Consider the following 19,498-nt stretch of genomic DNA (forward strand, 5'->3'; position numbering starts at 1 on the left):
GAGATAGTCTCTCAAGAGGGCTTGTGAGATCTCAAAGGTAAGGCTGAGTCTTGGTAGGAATAATATGACTATGGGGAGAGACAATCTCTCGACATGAATATTAGATCTGTCGGGTGAGACAGTCTCCTAAGACAGTGAGACGATATGGCCATTACACAGAGAGGGTTCTGAGAGACGGGAACGAGATCCTCCGACCGCCACTATATCTCTTCAAGATGGACGGAGAAAATCGGAAGGTGAGACATCCTATCGCATCGACAGTCAGATGTATTGAGATACTAACACCATCTCCTAATGGTACACAGGCCAGGACCCGTGCCCCCTCGCGCACCGATCTCTACCCGATGCAGTGACCTGAGTCTTCCCCACCCTGATCGTCTGCTTCCAGATCCAACCCTCGTCCTCTACTTAACCTACGCGATTGCCTCCTCCGCCAGGCCCCTAGAACGACCCTTTGGCGAAGCGGTGGACGGTGTCCTGCCCCTAGATTCGGGCACTTCATTCTTTAACTCGACCTTTTTCATGCTTCCGGTGGATGACACGACCCGACAACCCCCCACCCCCCGTTCGTAATTCGACCCGTCAACAGTCTCTTCTTGCCCGACAGATCGACAACCTGGTGGAGGAGGTTCGCACCGCCTTCCACATGGTGATCGACCGTCAGGACTGGCTGGAACAGGAGATGAAACAGGTGTGCAGCGATAAGGTGAGTCACGCAGGGAACATCTAACTCCTCCCCCATTTTTGGTCCTGCGTCCCTCCCTACACCACTAAGCTTTCCCAGTCTTTAACCTCTCATGTCTGTTTGTTTTTTCACCTTAACAGCCACGACCCTCTTAAAGTTCTTCAACTCAAGAATCTTAGAATGTTATATTTATTCCCTGCTAACTCCACTTAAATATTCAGCCCCTACTGTGTGTGCGTGTGTGTGTGTGCGTGTGTGTGTGTGTGTGTGTGTGTGTGTGTGTGTGTGTGTGTGTGTGTGTGTGTGTTTCTAGCCCTGGATTTCAATTAGTCCACTGGTCCAAGGCTAAAGCTGTTGACGTAAGTAAACAGATGTGCTCAGGGAATCAACAAATAGGTATCTTGATCAATGGAAAAAACGCACATTTTTCATAAACATAATTCGACACATACTGAGTATCAATTCATATCATTAGATATTATTTCAAGTTATCATAAGAAACCACTGCTAATAGCAACAGGTTCAGGTCAAAATCTCATCAAACTTGTGCATAACTCTTCATGCAAGACCAAACGGCGCGTCACATTTTCTTTTAGTTACCCTAACCTCTTTATACGTCACACCTTTTAGCCTTTCTTCATCTCACATCTATTTGTCTTTTCTCAAGTGTGTGGGAATGTGTGTTTCAGCTAGATATAATGGGCAAGAAGATTGGCTACCCTGAGTACATAGAATCTACAGACCTCCTGGACGCTGAGTTTGAAGGGGTAAGTGTCTGCTTTTGTTTTCTTTTCTTACACACTTAAGCTTTGGAATTCCATACCCTCTGTTTCTTTCCTCACACATTTAAGCTTTGGAATTCCATACCTTTTGCTTTTTTCCTTACATCACTAAGCTTTGGGACTCCTTACCCTCTGTTTCTTTCCTCACACCACCAAGCTTTGGATCTCCTTACCCTCTGTTTCTTTCCTCACACCGATAAGCTTTGGCATTCGTTACCCTCTGTTTCTTTCCTCACACCGCTGAGCTTTGGCACTCTTTACCTTCGTTTCCCCACTGTGGTACAACCATCGACCCCTGGCTGAACACACAACTACGCAAAATTAATCTAAATACGAATTTCCGAATTTCCACTCCTTTGTCTCATATCAATCTCAACTGTTTGGGTTTCAAGAAGAAAGAAATACAGAATTTTTTTCTTACCAGTTATTTTATCATGACATTTAGAAGACTCAGATTCATCATGACTACATCCTGGACTTCAGTCTTGCATACGCTGAAGAAATGGTATAAATGTGACTTTACTGAAGACGATTCCAGAGCCTCGGGGTTGAATCATTCTGGTTATCTCTATAAGGGATTACAGATAAGGGGACTTGACGTGGCACACACGCGTTCGCCTTTATACAGGTCGGCGCAGCAGTCTTCTGTCAAGAACAGACACTTTATCATCGGGTCGCAAACGAAAGTAAAGTTACCCCTTGAAGTCGACACTGGGGACCCCAGAGAAAGACGGTGGTACCCTTGAGCACGACCCTACGACCTTAAAGAACGACCCTAAGAACGTAAAGCACGAAAGTACGACCCTTGATCACGAATGTACGACCCTTGATCACGAAACTACTACCCTTGATCACGAAAGTACGACCCTTGATCACGAAAGAACGACCAGTGTGCAGGGAGGTACGACCCATGGGTATGATGGCCTTCAACCTTGTCTACGGACCTACCGACCCACATTTCATTAACAGACCCTCCAGGCTCCTGGCATGACCCCCTCAAGGTCAGGTCAAAGGTCAAGCCATCACATCCAAAGGTCATACTGTCGCGCTTTTGAGGGTGTCAACTTTCCTCTGACCACAAGCGCCACTCTATAACTTTAAAAATATCAACTTCGTTCTCTGCATTACGAATGACGAAGCGCCGATGTGCACATTACGAAACTGATTTAATAAAGCCTTAAAATATCTGTGATCAAGACACCCCTCACTCTTCTCTCTTCTATACAAAACAAATCCAAGGCCTCTTAACCTCTGACCTAGTTTTCTTTAATATAGTTTGCAAATGTTCTGTGCAGAATCTGTATACATATAGATTTCCACCACTGGATTTCTTGTCTTCATCTTTGTGATTCAGTGAATAAATTTCATTTTAATTTCCCCTCTAGACCTTACCTCCTCTGGCCCGACTGCCAATATCATTGCAATTCTTACATATCCAGTGATGATAAAAAATAATACATAAATAATCAATTTGCATAACGAACTCCAGTGTTTGTGGATGGAAACTTGAGGTAAGAATCTGTAGACATTATGAGCCTCCCGCCGGTTGCCTTAATGCCAGGCACCCCGGCTGTAAAGGCTAATTAAGCAGTTAATTCAGCATCTAACCCCGGAGCTGCCAGCTTGAGTTTGCCTCACACCACCATCGTGTGTCAGACTGGGTCCACGACCTTTGCGTGTGTCGGGATAAAACACCTCACAAACCGTGGATCAGCAACTTTTACACATTGCTTCCTCGTACGTTGTGCTGTCCCTCAGCAACACAGCATGGGGTGAGGGAGGGGGAGTCGGTCTTTGACTGTGGCACTCAGGGTAGAGCTGTGATGGTGGCACTCAGGGTAGACCTGTGATGGTGGCACTCAGGGTAGACCTGTGATGGTGGCACTCAAGGTTGACCTCTGCCGAGAAAGACACTCAGGGTTGACCTCTAACGACGGAGGTGTACTCAGGGTTGACCTCTGCCGATGGAGGTGTACTCAGGGTTGACCTCTGCCGATGGAGGTGCACTCAAGGTTGACCTCTGCCGAGAAAGACACTCAGGGTTGACCTCTAACGACGGAGGTGTACTCAGGGTTGACCTCTGCCGATGGAGGTGTACTCAGGGTTGACCTCTGCCGATGGAGGTGCACTCAAGGTTGACCTCTGCCGAGAAAGACACTCAGGGTTGACCTCTAACGACGGAGGTGTACTCAGGGTTGACCTCTGCCGATGGAGGTGTACTCAGGGTTGACCTCTGCCGATGGAGGTGCACTCAAGGTTGACCTCTGCCGAGAAAGACACTCAGGGTTGACCTCTAACGACGGAGGTGTACTCAGGGTTGACCTCTGCCGACGGAGGTGCACTCAGGGTTGACCTCTGCCGATGGAGGTGCACTGAGGGTTGACCTCAGCCGAAAGAGACACTCAGGGTTGACCTCAGCCGACGGAGGAGGCACTCAAGGTTGACCTTTGCCGAGGGAGGTGCACTGAGGGTCGACCTCTGCCGATGGAGGTGTACTCAGGGTTGACCTCTGCCGAGAAAGACACTCAGGGTTGACCTCTGCCGAGAAAGACACTCAGGGTTGACCTCTGCCGAGAAAGACACTCAGGGTTGACCTCTAACGACGGAGGTGTACTCAGGGTTGACCTCTAACGACGGAGGTGTACTCAGGGTTGACCTCTAACGACGGAGGTGTACTCAGGGTTGACCTCTGCCGATGGAGGTGTACTCAGGGTTGACCTCTGCCGATGGAGGTGTACTCAGGGTTGACCTCTGCCGAGAAAGACACTCAGGGTTGACCTCTGCCGAGAAAGACACTCAGGGTTGACCTCTGCCGAGAAAGACACTCAGGGTTGACCTCTAACGACGGAGGTGTACTCAGGGTTGACCTCTGCCGATGGAGGTGTACTCAGGGTTGACCTCTGCCGATGGAGGTGTACTCAGGGTTGACCTCTGCCGAGAAAGACACTCAGGGTTGACCTCTAACGACGGAGGTGTACTCAGGGTTGACCTCTGCCGAGAAAGACACTCAGGGTTGACCTCTGCCGAGAAAGACACTCAGGGTTGACCTCTGCCGAGAAAGACACTCAGGGTTGACCTCTGCCGATGGAGGTGTACTCAGGGTTGACCTCTGCCGAGAAAGACACTCAGGGTTGACCTCTGCCGAGAAAGACACTCAGGGTTGACCTCTAACGACGGAGGTGTACTCAGGGTTGACCTCTGCCGATGGAGGTGTACTCAGGGTTGACCTCTAACGACGGAGGTGTACTCAGGGTTGACCTCTAACGACGGAGGTGTACTCAGGGTTGACCTCTGCCGAGAAAGACACTCAGGGTTGACCTCTGCCGATGGAGGTGTACTCAGGGTTGACCTCTAACGACGGAGGTGTACTCAGGGTTGACCTCTGCCGAGAAAGACACTCAGGGTTGACCTCTGCCGAGAAAGACACTCAGGGTTGACCTCTGCCGAGAAAGACACTCAGGGTTGACCTCTGCCGAGAAAGACACTCAGGGTTGACCTCTAACGACGGAGGTGTACTCAGGGTTGACCTCTGCCGAGAAAGACACTCAGGGTTGACCTCTGCCGATGGAGGTGTACTCAGGGTTGACCTCTGCCGAGAAAGACACTCAGGGTTGACCTCTAACGACGGAGGTGTACTCAGGGTTGACCTCTAACGACGGAGGTGTACTCAGGGTTGACCTCTGCCGAGAAAGACACTCAGGGTTGACCTCTGCCGAGAAAGACACTCAGGGTTGACCTCTAACGACGGAGGTGTACTCAGGGTTGACCTCTGCCGAGAAAGACACTCAGGGTTGACCTCTAACGACGGAGGTGTACTCAGGGTTGACCTCTGCCGAGAAAGACACTCAGGGTTGACCTCTGCCGAGAAAGACACTCAGGGTTGACCTCTGCCGAGAAAGACACTCAGGGTTGACCTCTGCCGATGGAGGTGTACTCAGGGTTGACCTCTGCCGAGAAAGACACTCAGGGTTGACCTCTAACGACGGAGGTGTACTCAGGGTTGACCTCTAACGACGGAGGTGTACTCAGGGTTGACCTCTAACGACGGAGGTGTACTCAGGGTTGACCTCTAACGACGGAGGTGTACTCAGGGTTGACCTCTAACGACGGAGGTGTACTCAGGGTTGACCTCTAACGACGGAGGTGTACTCAGGGTTGACCTCTAACGACGGAGGTGTACTCAGGGTTGACCTCTGCCGATGGAGGTGTACTCAGGGTTGACCTCTAACGACGGAGGTGTACTCAGGGTTGACCTCTGCCGATGGAGGTGTACTCAGGGTTGACCTCTGCCGAGAAAGACACTCAGGGTTGACCTCTGCCGATGGAGGTGCACTCAAGGTTGACCTCTGCCGATGGAGGTGTACTCAGGGTTGACCTCTAACGACGGAGGTGTACTCAGGGTTGACCTCTAACGACGGAGGTGTACTCAGGGTTGACCTCTGCCGATGGAGGTGTACTCAGGGTTGACCTCTGCCGATGGAGGTGTACTCAGGGTTGACCTCTGCCGATGGAGGTGTACTCAGGGTTGACCTCTAACGACGGAGGTGTACTCAGGGTTGACCTCTAACGACGGAGGTGTACTCAGGGTTGACCTCTAACGACGGAGGTGTACTCAGGGTTGACCTCTAACGACGGAGGTGTACTCAGGGTTGACCTCTAACGACGGAGGTGTACTCAGGGTTGACCTCTAACGACGGAGGTGTACTCAGGGTTGACCTCTGCCGATGGAGGTGTACTCAGGGTTGACCTCTAACGACGGAGGTGTACTCAGGGTTGACCTCTGCCGATGGAGGTGTACTCAGGGTTGACCTCTGCCGAGAAAGACACTCAGGGTTGACCTCTGCCGAGAAAGACACTCAGGGTTGACCTCTGCCGAGAAAGACACTCAGGGTTGACCTCTAACGACGGAGGTGTACTCAGGGTTGACCTCTGCCGAGAAAGACACTCAGGGTTGACCTCTGCCGAGAAAGACACTCAGGGTTGACCTCTGCCGAGAAAGACACTCAGGGTTGACCTCTGCCGATGGAGGTGTACTCAGGGTTGACCTCTGCCGAGAAAGACACTCAGGGTTGACCTCTGCCGAGAAAGACACTCAGGGTTGACCTCTGCCGAGAAAGACACTCAGGGTTGACCTCTAACGACGGAGGTGTACTCAGGGTTGACCTCTGCCGAGAAAGACACTCAGGGTTGACCTCTGCCGATGGAGGTGTACTCAGGGTTGACCTCTGCCGAGAAAGACACTCAGGGTTGACCTCTGCCGAGAAAGACACTCAGGGTTGACCTCTGCCGAGAAAGACACTCAGGGTTGACCTCTGCCGAGAAAGACACTCAGGGTTGACCTCTGCCGAGAAAGACACTCAGGGTTGACCTCTGCCGAGAAAGACACTCAGGGTTGACCTCTAACGACGGAGGTGTACTCAGGGTTGACCTCTGCCGAGAAAGACACTCAGGGTTGACCTCTGCCGAGAAAGACACTCAGGGTTGACCTCTGCCGAGAAAGACACTCAGGGTTGACCTCTAACGACGGAGGTGTACTCAGGGTTGACCTCTGCCGAGAAAGACACTCAGGGTTGACCTCTGCCGAGAAAGACACTCAGGGTTGACCTCTGCCGATGGAGGTGCACTCAAGGTTGACCTCTGCCGAGAAAGACACTCAGGGTTGACCTCTGCCGAGAAAGACACTCAGGGTTGACCTCTGCCGAGAAAGACACTCAGGGTTGACCTCTGCCGAGAAAGACACTCAGGGTTGACCTCTGCCGATGGAGGTGTACTCAGGGTTGACCTCTAACGACGGAGGTGTACTCAGGGTTGACCTCTGCCGAGAAAGACACTCAGGGTTGACCTCTGCCGAGAAAGACACTCAGGGTTGACCTCTAACGACGGAGGTGTACTCAGGGTTGACCTCTAACGACGGAGGTGTACTCAGGGTTGACCTCTAACGACGGAGGTGTACTCAGGGTTGACCTCTGCCGATGGAGGTGTACTCAGGGTTGACCTCTGCCGAGAAAGACACTCAGGGTTGACCTCTGCCGATGGAGGTGCACTCAAGGTTGACCTCTGCCGAGAAAGACACTCAGGGTTGACCTCTGCCGAGAAAGACACTCAGGGTTGACCTCTAACGACGGAGGTGTACTCAGGGTTGACCTCTGCCGAGAAAGACACTCAGGGTTGACCTCTGCCGATGGAGGTGTACTCAGGGTTGACCTCTGCCGATGGAGGTGTACTCAGGGTTGACCTCTGCCGATGGAGGTGTACTCAGGGTTGACCTCTGCCGATGGAGGTGTACTCAGGGTTGACCTCTAACGACGGAGGTGTACTCAGGGTTGACCTCTGCCGATGGAGGTGTACTCAGGGTTGACCTCTAACGACGGAGGTGTACTCAGGGTTGACCTCTAACGACGGAGGTGTACTCAGGGTTGACCTCTGCCGATGGAGGTGTACTCAGGGTTGACCTCTAACGACGGAGGTGTACTCAGGGTTGACCTCTGCCGATGGAGGTGTACTCAGGGTTGACCTCTGCCGATGGAGGTGTACTCAGGGTTGACCTCTGCCGATGGAGGTGTACTCAGGGTTGACCTCTAACGACGGAGGTGTACTCAGGGTTGACCTCTTCAAACACACACACACACACGATTCCAACCTCACCATGTGGCGACAGTAACAGCTGGCCTGGCGCACGCGCAAGTCCCTGCCATAACAGAGTGTCTCTCTCTCTCTCTCTCTCCCCCACAGGGATTGGTTGATACAGCCCCTGGTGGTCAACGCCTTCCACAACCCAGCAGCCAACGAGATCAGTGAGATGATGTGTATATTCTCTCTCTCTCTCTCTCTCTCTCTCTCTCTCTCTCTCTCTCTCTCTCTCTCTCTCTCTTATACACTATCCAGCAATAAGAATCTGTCTCTGTTTCTGTGTGTCATACTGTAATAGTAAGACGATAATAATAAAAAAAAAAACATCAATAATAATCCTATTTACCTTGAAAAAAGTTACTAACACTGTCAACATAATATTACTATTTTAATATAGTTCCACTACCTTGCCTGTCTGCAAACAATAATAATAATAATAATAATAATTATTATTATTATTATCATTATTATTATTATTATTATTATTATTATTATCATTATTATCATTATCATTATTATCATCATTATTATAATAACAATAATAGTAATCATAATTAATCAAAATAGTAATAATAATAATAATAATAATAATAATAATAATAATAATAATAATAATATAATACAAATATTAACAATTGAAATAATAATAATAATAATAATAATAATAATTTTTTTTTTTTCATACTATTCGCCATTTCCCGCGATAGCGAGGTAGCGTTAAGAACAGAGGACTGGGCCTTTGAGGGAATATTCTCACCTGGCCCCCTTCTCTGTTCCTTCTTTTGGAAAAAAAAAAAAAAAAAAAAAAAAAAAAAAAATAATAATAATAATAATAATAATAATAATAATAATAATAATGACAAAAATGTTGATAGAAATACGTACATCATAGCATTATATTCTCTCCAGCCTCTGAGGATACGACTAATACATACATTTCCTGTCCTTTGCAGTTTTACCACTGGGCATCTTGCGTGAACCCTTCTACAATCCTGGATATCCAATGTAAGATTATATGCCATTCATTCCCAGTTCAGTTTAAATGATTAAATCCCAGTACCACCGGATTTAATCCTTTAAAACATCAAATCCCACAAATACCCAGTTTTCATCATTTATAGTATTTCATCCTGTCAATATCCAGTTTTAATAACTTAAAAGATTCAATCCTATAAATACCCACTTCAGTCACGTCCTCTGTAAGATCACATAGTCTTTCATTCTCATAGAAGACTGGGTAAAACATATACATACAGACGTTGTAACTCAAAATTATTTACTATATCCTACGTAAGGCCAATCCTATGTAAGACTAATCAAAAAGGAAATATAAGTCTGTATGCAATACATCATCAAAATCCTCCCCCCAAAAAAACAATCTAAAAACTAGCAAGATTTTTTTTCCTCGTGCCATTCTTACTATACCATCTTCTATGAACTCAAATGACAAAAAAAAATATTTCTGATCTCTGGATGCATTAAATCCCATATCAATTACAAAGCAAAGCTCCAACGCAGAGAATAATACTACACTTATCATCTGTGACAAACTCGTATGTAATAATGAGTCTATGGTTATCATGGCTCATGATTTGACAACAACCACCCTGTGAGAATGGATTCTGGGAGAGAATTCTTCACTTGTGCACGTCAGCTCCTTCAAATGATAAATTCTGTAGCTAGGACGCCATTTGGTAAACATGTTTACCAAATGGCGTCCTAGCTTCGTCTCTTCGATGTATAGCAACAGACTGTTATATTTCTCTTTTGTGTCTCCCCTGATGATGTGACTATTACACGAAAGTGCACTTGGGAACTTTTCGTGTTTCATTTTCACCGTGGACTCATAGGAATATATATATATATATATATATATATATATATATATATATATATATATATATATATATATATATATATATATACACACACATTGGGTTAATGTGTGATTCCTGTTTGTGTGTTGTGAGGGTTGTACACGCGTGTTGTTTCGTATCTTAGCCTTGTATACATGTACTATGACATATCCCTGTGTAGGTGTGTACATTATATACAACCCAACCTATCGACCAGCCCAGAGGTCGGGAGTGAACGCCTGGGTTGGGTGTGGGCCCGACTGTTACGCCCAGTATTCGAACTCACGCTGGTCCGACACCCTTAGGCTGGCCCGTGCTTAGTCATGGTCAGTAACACTAACCACCACACCAAAGGCCCGTGCGTGTGTGTGTGTGTGTGTGTGTGTGTGTGTGTGTGTGTGTGATTATACACGAATAACCAAACAGACGAACAAATCAACAAACAAGCAACACACAATCAACACAACTACCCATAACAAAGGATGGTTTTCCCTTACGAACCTTCAAGCAGTAACTAACACCAGCTTCACAATCTACGTTCCTCAGGTACCTGAACTACGGCAGCTTGGGGGTCGTGGTCGGCCACGAGCTTGTACACGGGTTCGACAACCACGGTGAGTGTCTCAAACATGTCCTCACTTCCCATGGCTTTGACGTGCACTCACGCACTCACTCACCTCTCACGTACTCATGATACGCATTACATACTCTTACGTACACTGAGCTTGTTCGTAGTGGTGTAATATTCTTAAACTGCTTCAGTGATTTAATGCTAGGGACGACGAAAACACTAATAATAACACCATCAACAATGGTAATAATAACAATAATAATAACAACAGCAGCAATAATTATGTTATTATTCCCATCATCATCATTTCAATGATCATGCCATCAACAGCATATGTAAGTTTATATAAATATATATATATATATATATATATATATATATATATATATATATATATATATATATATATATACACACAGGTATATTCATGTCTCTCTCTGTATCTCCATTGCCCCATCATCTCCCCCTCCCCCTCCCCACACGTGGTCCAAGGCCTGACCTTTTGACCTGGCATCCCACGCGTCATGCTCCCCACCTCCTCTCCCCTGCAGGCAAGCGGTACGACAAGCATGGCAACGTGTCCCAGTGGTGGAGCGAGGAGATGGCCGAGCAGTTCACGGAGAGGGCGGCCTGCTTCGTGGAGCAGTACAGCCAGTACCCCATCGAGATGGTGGGCAAGAATGTGAGTGATGATCAGCCCACAGCACGTGACTGTGTGGGGTTGACTGCACGTGACTGTGTGGGGTTTGACAGGACGTGACTGTGTGGGGTTGACAGGACGTGACTGTGTGGGGTTGACAGGACGTGACTGTGTTAGGTTCAAAGAACGTTTGCGTGTTGGATTCAAAGAACGTTTGTTCTGGGTTAGGTTTACTCCCGCCGTGTTCTCTGGCCACAGTGGACACGTCCGCTTGAATACTTTATTTTGGCCCAGATAGAACTCCCACTCCGAGTCTTGCATATCCTCTTACTTTAAAGCTTCGAAACGACAGCTTCCTTAATACTCTTTTTTGAAAGCAATCAGGAATATTCACTCTGGTAAACGACAGTACTTTATCTTACACTGGCAAACGACAGGGGTTCTCGTTCACTCTGGTAAACGACAGTACTTTATCTTACACTGGCAAACGACAGGGGTTCTCGTTCACTCTGGTAAACGACAGTACTTTATCTTAAGCTGGCAAACGACAGGGGTTCTCGTTCACTCTGGTAAACGACAGTACTTTATCTTACACTGGCAAACGACAGGGGTTCTCGTTCACTCTGGTAAACGACAGTACTTTATCTTACACTGGCAAACGACAGGGGTTCTCGTTCACTCTGGTAAACGACAGTACTTTATCTTACACTGGCAAACGACAGGGGTTCTCGTTCACTCTGGTAAACGACAGTACTTTATCTTACACTGGCAAACGACAGGGGTTCTCGTTCACTCTGGTAAACGACAGTACCTTATCTTACACTGGCAAACGACAGGGGCTCTCGTTCACTCTGGTAACAAGGAAAGGTCTCTGGCTTCAGGAATATTAAGGGTTCCTCTATTTTTTTTTTTGAAGAGTTCCAACTTTAGAAGTAACAATGGTCCCTTTTTTTCTTTTTTTCTTATTTTCAGTGTTAAGCACGACGGGGATTTCTCTTACTTTAAGACCGCTTCTCCGACAAAAGACGGGAGGTTTTGGGCTTAATAGTTCACTTCTCGACATCAGACCGACAGAGAATTCCTCCTCAAGCGACAGAGACAGAGGTTCTAGGGTTGGGGGAGGAGGAGGGGGGGAGGGAGAGGGGGGGGGGGCTCTATAGAAAAAGCGACAAGGGTTCCTAGATAGTCGGGGGAAAAAATAACGAAATTCTGTAAAGGGAGCGCAAGCATGTGTATCTACGACGAGTGTATGACACACACACACACACACACACACACACACACACACACACACACACACACACACTCTCTATCTCTGTCTCGCGTTCAGGTGGACGGGAACGAGACGCTGGGCGACAACATCTGCGATAACGCTGGGGTCCTGAATGCCTGGTTGGCCTACACCCGCTGGAGAGAGAAGAATGGCGAGGAACCCTACCTGCCCGGCATGAACTACACCGTGCCACAGATCTTCTTCATCACCTTCGCCCAGGTACCGTGCCGCCAGGACTGCTGCCGGGGGTGGTGTGGTGTGGGGCTTTTATTACCTTCGCCCAGGTACCGTGCCGCGAGGACTCTGCCGGGGGTGGTGTGGTGTGGTGTGGTGTGGGGTAGAGTTGGAGTGGGGTGAAGGATGGGACTGGGGTTGAAGCTGATGCGGTCGAGGTTGGGATTGAGGTGGAATGACGCTGGGGGTTGAGAGATGGTTCAGAGGACTAGGGTGTGTGTGTGTATGTGTGTGTGTGTGGGATTTAAGGTGCATGGATGACTGGGGGATGTTTGGGTCTGACCTTATTAGTTGTATATTTTGGGGGGTTTTCAAGTTAGTATCAATTGTGTTTCAAGTTCGAGTGATTATGACGAAGTCTCTACTGTCAAGTTGCATGCATTAATGAATCATATATCAAATTACACTACAATCATAACCATTATTCATGCAACTGTACCTATGATCATACAGAATCCTCCTCCTTTACCAAAAATCACTAACCACAGGATATCTTACAGCATCCTCCATCCCTCGGGGCAAGCTAAAGTCCTACCATTCTCCCAATATAATGACTCAGAAACTCTGGTATCCGAACACCCTGCCACACAATCATGACTCAAGAGGCATCCTTCGTGCCTTTAACCTCCTCCTTAATCATGGACCAGACAGGTCCTTCACCTCCTACACTACCATAACCCTGAGACATCCTCCGTGCCTTCACACCTCCTCCATACCCTTGTACTAGAGAGGTCATCCCTACACAGCCATCCTCTGGCGACGTCCTAACTCGCTTCCGTCCGGCAGATTTGGTGCGAGGTGGTCAGCAAGGAGGGTTACGAGAAGTACAGCAAGGACATGCACAGCCCGGGCGTCTACAGGGCCAACGTGGTCGCCCAGAACTCCTACTTCTTCGCCCAGACCTGGGCCTGCCCCGTTGGCTCTCCAATGAACCCGGAGAAGAAGTGCCACCTCTGGGTCTAGAGCAGGCAGGCCCGGTGCCATCTACCCTCCCAGTCTCGCCAGCCAGCCAGCCAGCCAACGACACTCTTGTTCCCCAGCCAACGCCACAGTGCCATATAAGAAACATTACGTATATCTTCCCGTAGACTGAGGTGCCAAACAAAACTGCCATCCTTCTGTGTACACGAGAGAATAAAACGAGGAAAACGCTTTCGGGTTGCAACTGGCGGCTTAATGCCTGACACCACGAGGGAAATAAGCTGACCACACGAGAAGAAGAACATTCAAGACTCACACCTTGTCAAAAAAAACGTCATCTCTCGCTGTGCTTGGAAAAGCGCCAGGTACGTGGGGGTCTCTTCGCCAGTGGGTGGAGACGGACCCGAGCCGCCAGCCACTGAAAAAGAGGCATTATAGGTACGAACGGCTCATACCTAAGCTTCGACACGTCATCCATGGCTTCACAAGTGAAGACGTACCCCTCAGGTGGGACTATTTACAGTCGTTCGAGATAAGCTTATCTGCACATCTGAAGCCAAAAACAAGGGGGGTTCTTGCATCGCAAACTCAGGAACAAAAGTCCTTTGTATAGAAAATAACGGCTGACTTGGGTACGATATGGCACACGTCAGCCACTGACAATGAGAGCCACGACGACCGCCAGAACTGGGAGGGTCATTACCTCCAGCACACCTTCAGTAATTGGGATCCCACCATTAACACATCAGGTCCCGAGGACGGGACACGGCCACGCGACCCACCCAAACCTCCGCGGAGGGGACCATCGAAACAACGACCCTCTGAATCAAGTCAACCGGCAATTCGTACTCCACGGACACCTTACCTTACGTGACACGAATCATGATAAGCCCGTTCTGCGATGCGTCGATGAAGACGGTACAAAAGCAGTCCCTTGCATACGCCATGAGGAGAACACAGAGACTCACCATCGCAGCTATCATGGTCGTCCTCTGCTAAACATCACGACACAGTATGAGAGGCGCTCACGTCAATGAACTACCGACAACGGTCGTTAACAATGTAAACATGAGGCGCTCACGTCAATGAACTACCGACAATGGTCGTGAACCATGTAAATATAATTTCATGAATGACCCCCCAACCATCCAGAGTCGTAACATTCTTCAAGTTCTTCACCTTCAACACAGGAGCTGCTGGTCTTATGAGGTCCTCCAGAAATAACGTGTTGAAGAAGTGTTTTCACTCGGGAAGGGAAAGCCAGGTTAGTAACCCTGGAAGGAAAGTGCCAGGATATAATCCTGGACGAGAGTGCCAGGGATAAATCCTGGAGAGGAGTACCAAGAAGTAATCCCGGAAGAGAGCGCCGGGAAGTAATCCTTCCTCATGAGACTTAATTAAAGAAAAAAAAAGTAATCCTTGCGAGAGATGGAATATTATGAAGAAGGGCATCAGTGGGGAAACAACGCCGCTGCCCGAATGTCCTACCCTGACCAGTGTTCCATGATGGTAGTCTTCTCAAATCACCGAGAGCAGCGCAAGCCTTCGTTAGACGGCAGTGCCCAGTCATCTACCCCAGAGATCAACACCAGAATGAAAATCCCCCTGAACAACAGTGGTCTCAGCTGATAAAGAAAAAAAAAAAAAGAATTAACAGATCAAATAAAAATATAAAGGCTATTTTACACACCAGTGTCACATAATGTACCCCCTAAGACAAGGGCGGTAATGTAAAATCCTTCAACAAACAACTAAATATTGAGAATAAGGCATCCAAACAACAGTAACAAGATCCTAGTCTGCCCACAGTGCCGCTAAACAGTAATCTCCCCACCATCCAACCAAAGTGCCAACTACTCCCCCCTATACAAGTGCCAAAGAAGAACAAATCCTCAACTAACAGCAGAGCTCAAATATCACACACCCCAGACATGAGTGCCAAATTCTTACCCTCCCCAGACATAAGTGCCACACTCTTACCCTCCCCAGACATAAGTGCCACATTCTTACCCTCCCCAGACATGAGTGCCAAATTCTTACCCTCCCCAGACATAAGTGCCAAACTAAGCTGTCACAGAGGAACAGTGCCAAAGAGTAATTAACAACTGTGCCAAATCCTCCTCCTCCTCCTCCTCCTCCTCCTGATGCTGGATTCAAAAAACAATTCAACACCAACAAAAAATTGAGTCAGCGCGATGCTTCTGCCAAACCGAACGTCAAGATGTAATCTTCGTCAAGCAACGCTGTTAGTAAATAGCATTCCTCAGGCAACACTTGCCATGCAAATACCCTAGTGAAACAAGTGACAACAAATAATGATCAGAGTGCCAACAGGCGGTCTTCAAGTCGACAGTGCCAAGCACTCTGTGCCTCACAGTGCCAAAACGTACTCCTCAAAAAAAGTATTACGTGGCAATGTATCCATGTACCAATTCCTCCCACGAATCCCTGTCCTCAGAGACAATTTTTACACGGTCATACACGAATAATCAACTCAAATTTGGCTTCTGAGCTAAGATTAGATCACCTGCCATCAAAGGAGGTCCTTCATAACTTCAGTCACCATAGACAAGCCCTGAAGTCCTTACATTCAGCCACCATAAACAGGCCCTTCAAGTACTTCCCTTCACCAGAGTCGTATCCACGAAAGCTTCAAGCTGTGAACGAATCCTTTTACGACTCGGCAGATTATCAGCCATCGACTGCTACTCAATAACTATATGAGTAACAAAAGAACGACGGTTTTAGTGAACAGTGGTGAACCTCAAAGCTGAAAATATGTCTACGAGTCGTGACCTTACAGTTTCGGCTACAGTGCTGTGTTTGTTGGGCTTCAAAAGTCCAAAATAAGCTTCGAATCGTCAGTAAATCTTCATTTGCGAGTGAACCAAGTGGACACGATTCGTGATCAAAGATTCGACTCCCAGAAACGAGACAGTTCCGGTTGAAAGCGTCAGTGGTATTCAGAGGAGAAACGATGACCGAAGTGATAGAAAAGTTTGAAAAGAAAATGGCCAACAGGTGTGGCTGGAGACCTCGACAATGTCTAACGCAATCGGTAACAGGGTGATTAAGCTGTACAGGAAATGAACACGTTGATGATAAGGATCAGTTTCACTGGACAACAGAAACTGCTTCGTGTCAGGAGCGGTGGTGGTGGTGAAGTGGGTTTATCTAAGGCCAGGTCAGAGAAGTAGTGTTAGTCTAGGTGTATATAGACGTATATAACAAAATCCTCACGAGGCTTTCGACATTCCAGTACTGAGACACTGATGAAGGTACGCATGAATGGCGAGAGAATTTAAACGCATGGGAAGAAAACAAAAACAAAATATGTGGAAGGCAGAGTGTCGTCCACCAATATACAACAATGAAAAGCTTTTGAATCCGATGGAAACAAATACTTCCAATGCGGAAATGACTGACTTCAGGGGTTGATCCTGAAGATCCCCAGCGTGACACCCCATCCTTACGAAGGATGGGCATCCTTACGAAGGATGGACATCCTTGGCCGATGATGCCACACCCACACCACACCACCCCTCCCGCCTCGTGAACTTGTCACAACCACACGCCACCACACCGATCTACGTAGGACCCGGGTCGGCCGCGCTGCGGGGATGGTTTGAGGACCAACCTGGCTCCGTTGTGTCTCCTCACGATGATCCCATGACCCACCTCCACCATTCCTTCCTCACCACGACCATGATGAGACTACTCCCTTGTACCGCCGCCACACTGTACATTATTAGTTCAGCAGACCTGCTACTTTTATATGAGGGACAACTGGGCTAAAGATATTTTCTCATAGCGTCAGCGTCGCTTCATGTATCATCTAATGATAGAAAAAAAAAGAAATAAAGAAAGAAAAAGGACAATCTGTGCTAGACAGCTTCTAATAGTGAACAAAGGATATTTTCATAATGTACATGAATATAAACAAATTGCACAGTTGCAGTATAAATATATTACTATAAATATATATATATATATATATATATATATATATATATATATATATATATATATATATATATATATATATATATACATATAAACATAACTATTACTACCATTTCCTTACGTCTCACATCAACACCATTGTCATCCATAAGACCTTTTGTGTCCAACTACAGAGTTTACTTCGCTGAAATAAATTCTTGAAAAGTAACAATGCCACAACACAGTGTTTCCGTTTCCATGCTAAGGTATATTCCCCTGAATACCAAATAATCATTAAATACGAACTACTGAGTGCAATGCTTGTGTTCAGTAATTAACAGAATGCTAAGTTAGAGCAATACCCAAATTATTAAAAATCATACGGGCATACTCATACATACCTGGCTCTAAAATACTTTAATATTTCTTTAATCACTCACTTACGTTAACCAGAAATTCAATACATCATTATCTTACTTCCCCGTATTAATAAATAATTAGGAACATCACTTCCACCTTATCCAACCCCCCCCCCCCCACCATCAAAACAAACCCCTTGTAATGCAATATGCGAGTACGCCAAGTTTGGTTGATCCAAAAACCATGGATGACGATGGTCGTGATGCAGAGGCATTGTGTCTTCTTACAGGTGTCAATAGGCAGGTATGTTCATAGAACAGGTGTATTAATCAGCAGGTGTGTCCGTGTGAGGGAGGGCAGAGGGCAGGTGTGTGTGTGTGTGTGTGTGTGTGTGTGTGTGTGTGTGTGTGTGTGTGTGTGTGTGTGTGTGTGTGTGTGTGTGTGTGTGTGTGTGTGTGTGTGTGACTTTCATCCTCTTCCACAATCATTTCCGTCTGGGGTTGACACAGACAAATTGTTTTACGTAGAGAATGTTTTTAAGAATCTAGTAAACCATGTTATTTATTATATATGTATATATATATATATATATATATATATATATATATATATATACACAATCCCTTGGGTGAATCATGCCTCAACCAGGCCCTGTCCCTGCCCTTGCCGTGCATCCTGCGTCTAGGTGTTCAAGTGGCTGGATCCACTCTCTCTCTCTCTCTCTCTCTCTCTCTCTCTCTCTCTCTCTCTCTCTCTCTCTCTCTCTCTCTCTCTTCCTTCTAGATATTAATTAGGACTCGGGATCACCTCAAGCTTCAGGGGCGGCTGCCCCACCAAAGCCCCTCCCCCTGAAGCCTAGCCAGTGTGTCCCTCAACCCACAACAGTTTCGTTGCACAGATCACACCAGACTTATTCTGGTCTTGGGCAACTTTCACAGTGACTCTACTTTTGTACATCTCCAAAAATGATAAATATATACATGACGGTCAAATCATGAGAAGGGGGTTTTTATCTGTTCCAGTGTCTCAAATAAATATGAAATGATGTCTAATGCTAACTAAACCTTCCAGGCCTATAACATAATAATTGTTCATCAATGATTATTTATCAAAACTAACACTAATTAAAAAAAAAAGGTACTTATCGAATCGATGTTTCTGACGGTAAAATCACACATCAGTTCTGGGTTAAAACTCAACCAATGATATTTTCAAACCTGCTCGTCACTACATTAGCAAAAAAAAAAAATAATACAGACTCAGTTTTTACTCACTTTTGAAAAATGTCAATAAATATGAAAAGTGCGACACGGAAACAGTATCTTGAGGTCAGACAAAATAGCAAAGTTCACACTCAACGCACAAGACAGTCTACCAAGTGACATCAGAGGTGGCCTGATGTCTCCAGACGTACAAGACGGCTAGTCAAGTGACATCAGAGGGAAGACTGATGTCTCCAGACGTACAAGACGGTCTATCACGTGACATTCGAGGTTGCCTGATGTCTCTAGACGTACAAGAGGGCTAGCTAAGTGACATCAAAGGTTGTCTGATGTCTCTAGACGCACAAGACGGCTAGTCAAGTGACATCAGAAGGAAGACTG

At 46.8% G+C, this 19,498-nt stretch overlaps 2 protein-coding genes across 2 annotated transcripts in view; one reads left to right on the forward strand and one right to left on the reverse strand.

The window, feature by feature from the left end:
- LOC139763350 (membrane metallo-endopeptidase-like 1) overlaps nucleotides 1-18,668 on the forward strand; it is a 193,314-nt gene extending 174,646 nt beyond the window's left edge. The window contains exons 12-19 of the mRNA XM_071689373.1: nucleotides 608-706; nucleotides 1,375-1,452; nucleotides 8,168-8,261; nucleotides 9,051-9,102; nucleotides 10,500-10,567; nucleotides 11,076-11,206; nucleotides 12,495-12,656; nucleotides 13,458-18,668. Of these exons, the coding sequence (XP_071545474.1) occupies nucleotides 608-706; nucleotides 1,375-1,452; nucleotides 8,168-8,261; nucleotides 9,051-9,102; nucleotides 10,500-10,567; nucleotides 11,076-11,206; nucleotides 12,495-12,656; nucleotides 13,458-13,634 (861 nt within the window). The 3' untranslated portion in view covers nucleotides 13,635-18,668. The remainder of the gene's footprint in view (nucleotides 1-607; nucleotides 707-1,374; nucleotides 1,453-8,167; nucleotides 8,262-9,050; nucleotides 9,103-10,499; nucleotides 10,568-11,075; nucleotides 11,207-12,494; nucleotides 12,657-13,457) is intronic.
- Nucleotides 1-19,498, reverse strand: part of LOC139763255 (uncharacterized) — a 256,023-nt gene that overhangs the window by 204,228 nt on the left and 32,297 nt on the right. The gene's annotated exons all lie outside the window — the stretch shown is intronic.

Source organism: Panulirus ornatus, chromosome 46 (genome assembly GCF_036320965.1).
Source record: "Panulirus ornatus isolate Po-2019 chromosome 46, ASM3632096v1, whole genome shotgun sequence".
Lineage (NCBI taxonomy): Eukaryota > Metazoa > Arthropoda > Malacostraca > Decapoda > Palinuridae > Panulirus > Panulirus ornatus.